General features: G+C 46.2%; 1 protein-coding gene across 1 annotated transcript in view; it reads right to left on the minus strand.

Annotated features, from left to right (window-relative positions):
* Positions 1-5,737: 5,737 nt before the first annotated feature.
* LOC138301424 (H-2 class II histocompatibility antigen, E-S beta chain) overlaps positions 5,738-13,052 on the minus strand; it is a 62,706-nt gene continuing 55,391 nt past the window's right edge. The window contains exon 6 of the mRNA XM_069241905.1: positions 5,738-7,930. Within this exon, the coding sequence (XP_069098006.1) occupies positions 7,911-7,930 (20 nt within the window). The 3' untranslated portion in view covers positions 5,738-7,910. The remainder of the gene's footprint in view (positions 7,931-13,052) is intronic.

A 13,052-nucleotide genomic window follows, 5' to 3' on the forward strand; every position in this document is an offset into this window, starting at 1 on the left:
ACATCAGTCTCATACATCAGTCTCATATACATCAGCCTCATACATCAGTCTCATACATCAGCCTCATAAATCAGTCTCATACATCAGTCTCATACATCAGCCTCATACATCAGTCTCATACATCAGTCTCATACATCAGCCTCATAAATCAGTCTCATACATCAGTCTCATACATCAGCCTCATACATCAGTCTCATACATCAGTCTCATACATCAGTCTCATACATCAGTCTCATACATCAGTCTCATACATCAGCCTCATACATCAGTCTCATACATCAGCCTCATAAATCAGTCTCATACATCAGTCTCATACATCAGCCTCATAAATCAGTCTCATACATCAGTCTCATACATCAGCCTCATACATCAGTCTCATACATCAGTCTCATACATCAGTCTCATACATCAGTCTCATACATCAGCCTCATACATCAGCCTCATACATCAGTCTCATACATCAGCCTCATACATCAGTCTCATACATCAGTCTCATACATCAGTCTCATACATCAGCCTCATACATCAGTCTCATACATCAGCCTCATACATCAGTCTCATACATCAGCCTCATAAATCAGTCTCATACATCAGCCTCATACATCAGCCTCATACATCAGTCTCATACATCAGCCTCATACATCAGTCTCATACATCAGCCTCATACATCTCGCTCAGGCTTCTATGGTGTCCAGTGGAGAGGGAGACGCATGGGTGTGAGATGGTTGTTTCTTTTTACCCCACAGACAAAACTTGCTGCAGAATGATGGACTCAGAGGGGTGAGGCGGGTTTTGGGGAGACCTCTAAAAAGAGTTACAATAGCCGGTTCTAGGGAGAACCAGAGGTTGAACCGATTTTCTCTGCATTATACATTTGCTGTATTTGCCACATATTCCATCATCCGCTGAATAATATGGGGATTTTAACAAAAAAATTGTTTCTCGCTCAAACGTTCAAAAGTTTCTAAATTCGCAGGGACACGTGCAGTAGAAGGTCCTTCGCAAAGCTGGACTGGTCACCTTATACTGATCTTTTATTTATTTGGGTGTTAAACTGATACTAATGAGCTGCAACCAATGCCCAGTGTAAATAAGTGCAAAAATGACAAAATAATTAAGTAAAACCATCAAAAAAGGTGCCACATCTCGCTGCATAATTTGCCCTTTCCTGCAGCATAATTTACTCAACCCTGCTGCATAATTTACTCAACCCTGCAGCATAATTTACTCAACCCTGCAGCATAACTTGGCACTCCAGTGCCACATAATTCCAGTGGCCCTGAGTTAAGGGAATATTTGTTTGCAGTTTGGAAACAGATATAATGTGGTATGTAGCATTTTAGAAGACAATGCTAAAGTATTTTTACGCTGTCTAACTTTATTTCTCACTTGAACAGTGAAGGCGCTTTTTTTTCGAATGTGAAAATGCTGACCTAAACCCAGTGTTTGAAAGAAGACAGACCTCGGATCCGCGGGTTTAAACCCCACCTCTGTTACATTTCCACTTCTGCCACCATCCGCAGCTCGATTACTTCACCCCAATTTCACTCTTCAGCAGCTGCCACTGACCATGGTACCCTCGGGGAGCACTTGGCCCTCCCTGGCATAAAAACCTTCCTCTGCATAGGATCTGCGGTCCAGTCACGTCTGACCTCTGATTGCTCTGTTTCAGAAAGCCTTTAAAACATAGGGGCAGCCTCGCCACCCTCGCCCTCGCCAGCCTCGCCCTCGCCTCCGTCCCACGCACTCGCCGCACCACCGCCGGAGGAAGATCCTTCTCTCACCTCCCCGCCAAGACCTGAAACTCCCTACCGCTCCACCTACGACAGACCCAGGATCTCCCAACATTCAGGAAACGCCTCAAGACATGGCTATTCGATCAGTAGCCCCCGACCCCCGCAGCGCCTTGAGACACTGACGGGTGAGTAGCACGCTTTATAAATTATCCGATTGATTGATTGATTGATAGGGGCAGGTTTGTGAAAAGTAGCGCTGCACACAGTGCAGCCCCACTTACCTGGTGACCCTTAGCGCCCCCTAACGCCACCATATGTGCGTCGTGTTTAATATACAGCGCACCATGGCAGTAGTTAAGGAACTAGTGTCAGAATGTTTGATGCTAGTTCGCAGTTTTGCAGGATTAGCGTCAAAAATGTTAACGCTAATCCTGCAAAGCACCCTGAGGCCTATTGAAGCCAATGGGAGCCTCCTTTTAACACCTGCTCTGAGCAGGCATTAAGGGGCTTAAAGTGCTGAAAAAATGACGCAAACAAATCTGTTAGATTTCTTTGTGTCATTTATTTGCCCCCCCTAACGCCGGAACACCCTTATGCCTGGCGCAGGCATAATGTGGCGCGAGTGGTTACAAAGTGGCACAATGCAAGCATTGCGCCCCTTTGTAAATCTGACACAGTGTTTTTGGACATCTAACGTCACATTAGCGTAAACAAATGACGCTAATGTGCCATTAGGTGGCACTAGGCCCTCTTAAATCTGGGCCACAATGCTTCCCCCCTGTAAAGGGTCCATGGTGGGGCATGCCCTGTCCTAAATCCAGTGTTTTCCCTTTGCTGGCACCTGATTTTCATTTCTCTTAAATTTCATGATACTCAATATTTTTTCGTAAAACCTCTCCAGTGTAAAGTGGTGTGTCACCCACTGGGTTGTGACTGCACCAGAACAACTGCAAATAACACATACAAATGTGCAGGAACACCAAACCATTGCAGTTAAGAAATGAGGAAAATTGACAACTAAGTTTAACAAAATATATAGAAAGTAGTGATGAATGAAAGTGACATGAAGAATGAAGACAACTGGATGAATAACAGAAACAGCACAGCCTGGACAATCATTTATTGAGTGTTATTAGTGAGTGCCAGCGAGCTGGGGTTACTAGCCACACCACCTCCCCTGGGCAGGCTGAGGGCTGCTCTGCTTTGTTACCCTGAGGGAGCCATGTTGTGCCACAATGGAGTACTCGGCTCCCAGTAAAAAGACAATGGCAGGCCTATTATTTGTGGGGGACTCGCATCCTTCACAACTAATAATCCAGGTTCTTACAGGTGGTCTTCATACTGTAAGGATAACACAACAATTTGGCTTCATATAGCGTTTCATATGATGTGGCCAGGGTCTGAGAGGGCTGTGCTGTGCTGGAAATGAAAAGACAGCCCACGCCGGCTGAACTCACACCTTAAACCAGAGACTGACCCACCTGCCGCTCCCTAGTGGGGTCATGAGCTTGAAAACTCCAAGAGACAAGTGGTCTCTCTGTGATGCTGAGGTCTGCTGACTGCTGCTATGTAAAGTGCTCTAATACCACCAGCCAACGTTCCAGCTACATACACTACAACATACATAGGTAAGTATAGGATGCGGCCCCCGGGGCATGGGTGTGGGCTGGTACTGCCACAGATGGGTCAGATTGGCACAGGATGGGGGTGGAACGGAGCTCTTGGGCACGGTGGGAGGTGAGGTTATAGCAGGAGTGACATTTAATTCTAAGGGCCAGGCAGGTAAGTTCAGCAACAGTTCGAATGACGAGGCGCGGGCACTGCCCTGTCAACAGGACAGGAAGAGGTCCATCGCACACTCACGCGACGCAACTAGACATTTGCTGATAATGTCTACCGTCATGATATCAGACACTCCACTGATAGGGGGTGTTTCTGCGCGTTGCAGGGCGGAGATTTATACTCAGTCCATGTGCTTCCACGGGGTGTGGCGTGCATTGATCATGAGGTCTTGCCTGGGAGTCTTGGCCAGCACTGGGAAGGCACAGGTCAGTGTCACGCATCCTTTGCACATTCCTTGGGTGAGGCACTCTTGCTTCCTGACCTTTCGGAGGGGTCAGTAGGATGAGTGAGCGACCTGTCACCCCGGCACCTTAGGAACCACCCGCCGTGGCGTCACATCTTGTCGAGCATGCACTGAGTGCACGCAAGTCAGTCCTAGCTGCTAAGTGCAGGTCGCCTGCGTCACGCAAGGATTCCTGAACTGGATCCAGGTGGATGAGATGCTCGATGGCGCTGGCCTCGGCACCGTATCCGCGGTGTGCCGGAAGGAGCCGGCGCTGCCAGGAACGGGGCCACAGCACACACTGCAGCTGGTGCGCCACAGCCTGGTGCACGCGCGTCTCCAGCGCAGGCATGATGTGTGTAGTGTGGTGTCCATGTCAGTGGATGTGTTGTCAGGTCATTAGGCGAGACCTGCCCACAACATGCTGGCGTCTGACGCTGTTTCACAGCTCATCACACAGCGACCCTGTGAACAGGCACCCGGGGAGCTGGGCACCGCTCCCTAGAATAGGGGTTGGGCTCAGGAATGCTTGGCACCGGCGGGCTCCGTCTAAAGGTTCCCAGGACATGGCAGGTGGCTTCAGAGGAGTAAATTCTTTCTGGTGGGAGCCTGGCAAGATATAGTTTGGAGTGACCTTTATGAATCAAAATTCAAATTTTATTATCCGTTTTCTGCTAACTCAACCATGCATGATGCCAAACAATACTAAAATATATGTTAAACTTTAACAGGCTCCCTGGACTTCCAAAATCCTTAAAATGGCACGGAGTAGACAGACAGAGACAGGCGTAAAGGTGGACAGAGAGGATAAAAGTTTAGATAGAGAAAGAAAACAGACTGAGGTGAAAGAGAGGAAGAACACTTTCCCAGGGGGGCCATGGCAGCTGGGGGGCTACTTCGCCCACGCCTTAAAACTTTTCGAAGGAGAGTGAGGCAGGTGCAGCTTGGACACAGCAGGGTGTCCAGCGCCCACTCGCCCCGCCCCCTTGCCAAGGCCACGCCCCCTCTCTGCATGGTGGAAAGGATCTTGAAGGTGACAGTCCTGTTAGAGTGACAGTTTCAGAGGATTGACTCTTGTGCTGGTGACCCCCCGATTCTTCTCTTCCATCCAGGGAGTGCCACAGCTTGTCGGTGCGGTGCCGCCCGCTTCTGTCCCACAGCAGGCTGCCATCAGGATCGGGATGTGCGGAAGTGCCCGGCGAGGCCCCGAGACAGCTGCACCCAGAGCTTGATGGCTACATGCACAGGCACATGGGGGAGACCTCTGCCACCTGCACGGGGGCGGGGTCATTAAGGCTGTACCTGTTCAGTATCGCAGTCACTGGGGCACTTTTATGGGTTGATGGTGTGATGCGGACTCACAGAATGAATTCTTCACATTTTTAAGTTTCAAGTGTGTTTGCCTGTGAGTGAAGGAAGCCTTTGGGACCGAATCGCCCTATTGCAACTGCTCGGGTTTAGCTCATGCATTTTGTTTGCGATTTTGTTACATGCACTAAAATTGTCTGCTAAAATCACTTGCGACTTTCTGGCACGTTATAAAGTCGCTGGAGTTTTACCAACGCTGTAAAACTGCCCGCTCACTCGGTTTGCACAGGTTCACCAGAAGATAAATGCGTATTAATGGGGTAACTGCAGGTTCTGAATGGAGCTCCGGGTATTCTTCAACTCGAATGGAAGGCTGGGCCTCAAGCTTTTATGTCATGAGCTGTTTCTTCAAAACGTCCACAGTGACCTATGATTGTTCGACCACAATATCGAGTATGCGGCGCCAAGGGGTAAGTGCACTGACCAACTTACCACTCCAGCCAACCACAGATTCTCTCCTTCCACCCTCTGGACCTGACACCTGAGACACAACCTGGAGAAGCTCTGTCTTCTTATAAGTAAATTGATGATGATGAGACAGGGATTGAAACACAGATCGAGGCACCACCATGGTTTAAGACACATTTATTGTTTTATTGAACACCCCACACCCCACATCCAGTAGTTACTTCTTCACATGTATCACAGTGGCCTGAAGCATAAGCTGATCAAAGTAACAAGCAAAACTGATTCCTGATACTAGACCAGGAGACTCATCTCAACAGAATCATTCAATAATCGATTATTAGGTGCAGGTTCAGGCAGCGGCACGCGGGGTGGTTAATGTAGACTAATACAGGGTGGTGCCACAATGTATCCTTGGCCTAGTTTCAACCTCCCCGCCCCCCACCCACAGGGCTCTATAGCTATACTGCAGACTGAAAAATGGGCACAGGTTGCTGAAGTCTAAAAGAACTTGTGAAATGATAAAGCTGGACCAGACCAGGCTTCCAACCCACTGATAACAAGATTGTGACCTTCATACTACTGACGTGGCCTCCAGGAGAACCCTGCCTGAAAGCTATTGGTCTACTGATCTCAGGAGGAAGCCCTGGGTCTCACCGGGTAATGTTGGTAGAAGAGCAGGTGCACAATCAACAACTCAACCCCTTCTTTGGTACATGAAGGTCCCTCCACCATCCGCATCTTCAGGGAGCATCGCCAGGCACAGAAGAACATCACGTTCAACAGTTCTGTTCAAAGAACAGCTTGCATTTAGGTTAGTCTTTCATTGCTGCTATTGTTTCATGGTCAAGGATCATAAAAGCGCTCGTGCAAAATGTCTTCTGGGGGACAATAAGGCACATCAATGGTACACACCTATGAGGACTTCTATCAGAATACGGGCAAGATGAGAAGCAGGAGAACCAGCCCAAGTACTGATGTTGTAAAGGCCACCCTAAGAGAGGGTGCTCAAGAAACTCTAAATTCTCATCATAAGATGTCTTACAGAAGAGATAAAACATAGACTTACATCAATATCCAGTGTCCTGCGATGGATGACATTATCAGGAGGGCTATAATATAAATTAGAACATTGGAATGTTGGGGGGTCCACCAGAGACACTGGAGTGCTCCGGGCTTCTAATGGCCGGTAAAAGCTCAGAGCTCCACTATTCCAATGTTCTTTGTACACAGCAACAGCTGTGAAGAAGGATCTCATGGAGCTTGAGGGGATTTTAATCCCCTCAGGCTCCGTGAGGACTTTGTTTTATTTTTTGGAATATTCTGCCCTCTAGTGGCTGAATGTTCTAATAGCCTTATAGCCCTCCGTGGCTGGGCTATGCCAGCAATTAAAGTCCCGCTCCCTTTTAGCACTGGAGCAGGTCTTTAATGGCCGGTATAGCCCGCTACGAGGGCTCCAAGGCTTTATTAAATATGAGCTTTAGGTAGCTGTCACCAACTAAAGAGGAAGTTTTCACACTACGGTTATAATATCAATGAAAGCCATTGTGCATGTGACATCAATACAGAGGAGAACGGTAGCAAATTATTACCATGCAGAAAGAAACTGTAGTACTTTGGACCTAGGGTCCCCTTAACATATAAAGCTGCGTACAGGATTGTGTTCCTAATGTAACTCCTTGATGAATTCATTTACTATAGGACTGAAGTTCTACTGCTCAAATCCTAGAGACACCACGACCAAAGGAAGGCCTTGTTTCATGCCCCACCCAAAAGACTGTATATAGGCAAACTTGAATTCAGCCTTAAACAAGAGGAAGGTTCCCAAGGGCAGGCACTGCACTAGGATGATGGAAGAGTTTAATTAGGGGCTCTTCAGACTTGAATCAGTACGTGGGCGGCCCTCATGAGCTTTGGAGGATGGAAACTGATGTGTCTCCGACTGTAGGTAAGGCAGCGTCTAACCCTGGTGTGGAGAGTGTCCAGCAATGGGCAGAAAGGACATCTCCAGCACCTTTGCAAACCTCATGTGGACTAGAGTGTCAAAGACTGAAGGTTGCACACCGAGGGCACTACTGTAGGCCCCCATGTAGACCAAAGATGCGTTCACGACTGAATCCCTATGTAGCCCTTGTGTATTGGTATTAAATACACCCATTCACACCACAGACTTTGAACATCTTTCCATTGGCAACAGAGGAGGCACGAGAGGTGACAAGTTAGTCGGTCGCTGCATGTTTGGTCACAGACATCAGTGGTTCCGAAGTATTGAGCTTAGGCTGTTGCAGGAGGGAGTCCTAGAGCTTCCTTAAGGCCGAAGAGTTAGAAGACTTCATCTAATTCATGAAATTGGCTTCTGTAAGAAAGGATGAGAATGGAGATTAACTCACAGAGGCATGGACAGAAAGAGTCAGACGTGAATAGCGCTTGTGCTTTTAGTCAATCTCTACATGCAATGGGCCTGATTCACAAACTGCACCTTGTAGTACGTAAGACTCCAGTAGTACTACTTGAGTACTAAAAGATGCAATTCATAACCTACGCCATCTCTATCTTCCCTGTGCGGAAGATTCTGTCTCATGTGTGGGGGCCTCCGCGAACGCTGGTTTACATTCTTGTAGTAAATGTGGGAGGAACCAGGGGAAGTGGCTGGAAAATAGGAATATTTACTACTAAATGAGAGGAGTTTATGGAATTTTAAGGAGTTGTGTGGAGGGAAGAACACGCTCACGGAAAACACAAACCCACAAATGAGTAAACCTATTGCTAGTCACAAACTACGCTTCTAAAGTTACTAGATGTCAAAACAGGAGTAAATGTATTCCAGCCCAGCCTTTGAGTAAATAAAGCACCACATCTGTCCACCACTGGTATTGACACACTCCCATAGAAAACAATAGAGACACAATTAACCCCATCAGAACTAATGTTACATTAATAATTGAATTACTTCATCATTTATAAAAATAAAAAGTATAAATAGTATAAAACCCCATAGTTCACAGGGAGCCATGAAAGACAGAAAATATTTCACAGTTGCCTATGAAATACAGATTTAAACATCATAATAACATCCTCAACAATTATTCAGAACTTTAACATTCTCTAGGCTACTAGGATTATATGGAATTTAGGTCTTAAATATTTGGCAAAAAATGCAAATTATGGGGAATATTCTCTTGTGGTATTAATTTTATCCATTTGAGATAGAAGCAATATTTTTGGTGAAACCTGCAAACTTTGAAAATTATGTGGAAGTACAGGAAATCCACAATTATGACATAGACTTGCTTAATTTCAATGAGTGTCACAGTTGCTCATTGTTTTATTAACTATGTAAGAAAGGCAAACAGAACCTAAACATCTTAATTCCAATTAGCACCCTTTTGTAGCTGCCTTTGAAGAAAATAGCGTTTTCAAACAAATTACCCGAAAATAAACATGTAATATAAAAAATATGTCAAAATGCATTTGTTTCATGCACAATCAAGCCAATAAATTTAAAAGACATATTAACCAGATATAAAGACATTCAACATGTTTTCGGCTAGACTTAAAGCTGTATAATATTCTGAGATAAACTGATTCCAAAGATGGACGATTAGGGTATCGGACTGAAGGAAGCGCCTGACTCCATTGGATAACATCATTTCAATGCCTCCAAAAAAAGTGGGTGGTGGAACTGTTCGACCCACATTTTAGCCAAGACGGAAAGAACTTCTTGTCTAAATTTAACATGCAAACTCCTTTTTGCCTCCAAACATAATGGGCAGTCCATGTGCCTTTGGTATGAACGTAGACTCAATACTTTTTATGCTGCAATATAGTGCTGCCTCCCTGTTATAGCGGTTGGTGAACGTCAGATGTCGAGAGCGCCTCTTTAGTATCTTCTTCTGTTTATTGACCCGGGTTCCCCCAGTATTCAGCGTAGCCATCTTCTTTTAATGTTGCAGCGATATAGTGAAGTGGTAGAAGTGTTTAGGGGCCTTTAGAGGTGAAAGAAATGCTGCAAGAGACATCTTCAGCTACACAACTGGGTTTAATGCAGATCAGAGCCTCACCTCTAGGCCCAGCCCAGCTCTGAGACCCTCCACGATTGCGCCTACCTCAAGATGCAGTAAGTGCGCAGAAATTTCCCACTAGTTCAAGCCCTTGGGCCTTCCTTCGCCCCCACAGCTTGAGGTTGGAGAGCAGGCTCAAACCATCTTCTACCATTGATAATTGGAGAAGCTAGACCAACTCATGTCTTCTGACTTGTTTCCCGCAATTTGTTCTACCCAACTAAGGCCCAAATTCAAGAACCCATCAGCGCCCCCTAACACCATCATGTGTGCGCAGTATTAAACATACGGCACACCATGGTGCAGGTTATGGAATAATTTTGACGTTATTGTAGTACATTGCAGGATTAGCTTTAACAAAAATGTTGGCGCTAATCGTGCAAGGTTAATAGGGGCCCATTATAAATATTGGCGTGCCCCATTTAACCCCTACTCTGTGCAGGTGTTAAAAATAGCAGCTAAAAACTACTGAGTGGAATCTCACTGCGCCATTTTTGAGGTCCTCCTAACAGGGGAACGCCCCCATGCATACATTATGCCTGGCGCAGGCATAATGTGGCGCAAGGGTTACAAAGTGGCGCAATGCATGCATTGTGTAAATCTGGCACGGCGAATTTGGCCTCGTTGAGCCGCATTAGCGTCAAATGAGGCGCAGGAGGCACTCTTAAATTTGGGTGTGCATTTTTGTCAATTGCTTTGGTGGTGAAAAGACTTAACCCACTCCAGGTTGGCTGTCTGGATTTTGAATGTTGACTTCAGATCATTCCTTGAGTTCAGCTTCATAAATGTAGGTTTTTAAGATATTTGTGCTGAGTTATTTTAGAGCTGCAGTAAGTTTTGAACCCTTTTAGCAGTGCAATGGTAGTTCAGTTGCTGTAAGCAAAGCTGCATCATGGGCTAAAAGTATTTAGGATAATGTCTCTCCCACCATCGTCATGCATCCAAGTTCAAATCCAATGGCCATTTGTCCATATTGTTCCCAAATAGGTTAAATAAAGTAGGAGGGAGGACCATTTTTGATGTCAAATTCAGTTTTACATTCCCCTCTTGGCATATCTAACTAGCTTTAGTATTCACTATAGCTGTTTAATGTCAGCCTTGAGATTTATTGGCAGACCTTGCTCCTTTACTTCGGCTCAGAGCAGCGTCCCGTCTACCGAGTTAAAGCTGTCCAATGAAGACCATGTACAAAGACGATGTTTTAAATGGTGTATACCTGGAGCATACACAGTAGAATCTGCTTACTTGGTCTCAGGCCCCCACTCCTTCCCTGAAGTCTGCTTGTAAATGGGATAAGAGCAGGGGCTGCTCCTCCGTGAGGGTGGAGGAGCATCGCCCCACCCAGCAGCAGTGTTTATTATCCTTTCTTTATGAAAGGGGCGGGCCATGGGGTGACTAGCAGTGAGGAGGAGTGCACAGAACAATAAGTTCTTTGCCCTTAGTGTCTCTTAAACCAGTTGGAATTCTCTACATAAAGGTATCTGCAATAATCAAGCACAAATGGAGCAAAAATGCAATGTTGCTTGCCCCTTGCCCCTTCAATAAGTGGAATCAAGTAAATACTACCTAAGGAGGCCATCTAGTTGTCTACTTTACAATGTACTTGCCAGCAGGACAACAGGAAGCACACCAGAGCAATGATGACTCTGCAGTAGCTTAACAAAACAGGCGCCAGGCTCAGTGGACCACAGTTCTATGGACACACACCTGGGGTTCACAATACCTTGTTCTCCCTGTGTTCCTTGAAACCAGCTGGGGCATCTAGAGCCAATCTAGCGCCAATCTCCTTTTATATCAGCTGTCCAGCCAGCCTCACCCGGGTGGAAAGCTGCATCAGTGCCACCTTCTTGCCTTCAGGAGGGGAGTGCTGTGGTCCTTGCCAAGCTACCCCATTCCACCCCCCCAAACAGCCGAGTCCAGCCCCCCCTCCCCATGACCAAGGTTGTGTCCCACAGCCAGGAGCAGTCGCTTGTAGATACTCAACAGCGCAGCTCCAGCCAGGCGGTGCATGGGATTTAGGGTTGAGAAGAGGCCAGGCCGGGCAGCTGCAGTGATGGGCTGTGATAGCAGATCGATGGAAAAGGGGCACCACCGCTCTCCATGAGAGGGGTTTTGTTGAGGGTACGAATGCCCCTGACCGCTTCTGTGGCCAACGGTGGTAAGTGGTGTCCATGCTGTATCGGTAAACATATTAAAAGATCCTTGATGGGCAGCTTGTGAAATATGGTCCTATACTGCTGTCTCGAGTTTCTAACTGCCCCTTCCATCAGATTCCCAATCTGCTTGAAAGGGGGAAGGTGGAAAAATGATTGGAAGTTTAATGTATAAGAGAAAAAGGGAGAAGCAGAGCACATTTTGAAAAAAAAGGGGAATATCCGATTGAATAGTACATTTTTTACCCACATGTGCTATTGCTCTGCAAGCAATATTAGGGAAACTGTGCAAACCAATGTGGTGTTTTGCACTTTCGTCAAAGATTCCTTCGGGTAGGTAAAAACCCTTAACTCCCTTTTAAGAGTTGACTGGCCAAGTGCAAAACTATTGAAATGTATCATTAGTGGTGCTTAAGAATGTCTGAATGTTTCTCAGTTTATGAGGAGGCTGTGGTGCAATTCATGAGAAGGAACCAACCTCTTAAATCAGCAGAACCAAACCAACTCTAAGACTATTTCAGGGTATCTCACTTCTACTCTGTGAATACTGGACAGAGTTGTCGCTCCACAACTTAGGGGCAGATTTAGGAGCCTCTTGCGCCATCCAATAACACATTAGCGTCATTTTTTTACGCTAATGTGGCATTAGATGGGCAAAAATGCTATGGCAGATTTACACAGTGTTACAATGCATGCAATGCACCACTTTGTAAACCTTTGTACTACATCACGGATGCGCTATGCATAATGTATGCAAAGGGGGTGTTCCCCCAACATCTTTTGTGTAATTTCTTTCAGCACTTTGCTCAGAGCAGGCGTTAAAAGGATGCACACCATTAATCATAATGGGCATCAATGTGCTTTGCAGGATTAGCGTAATTTTATTTTTTTACACGAATCCTGCAAAGCTCCGAACTAGCATCTTTATCCTAGTTCCCTTACCACCTCCAGATACGGCGCAGAAATAGTGGCTTTAGGGGGTGCTAGGGGTCACAAGAAGAGTGGCGCTGGCCTGGGTGCAGTTGGACTGTGTGCAGCACCACTTTTCTGAAATCTGCCCCTTGGAGTCCATCAACTGGAGACACGGTTTGTGATTTATACAATATATCATTTTCCGAAACCTATGAGACCACTCTAGTGAGACAGGTCTGCCATTCCTATTCAATTGTGTAAAAAAGGAAACATCATCTGCGCGCACAGCCTCTCCTGTTTATTAACACACATTCAGCAGCAATAATCATATTCTCCTTTCTATGCTGTGTTT

This window comes from Pleurodeles waltl, chromosome 6, assembly GCF_031143425.1.
Source record: "Pleurodeles waltl isolate 20211129_DDA chromosome 6, aPleWal1.hap1.20221129, whole genome shotgun sequence".
Lineage (NCBI taxonomy): Eukaryota > Metazoa > Chordata > Amphibia > Caudata > Salamandridae > Pleurodeles > Pleurodeles waltl.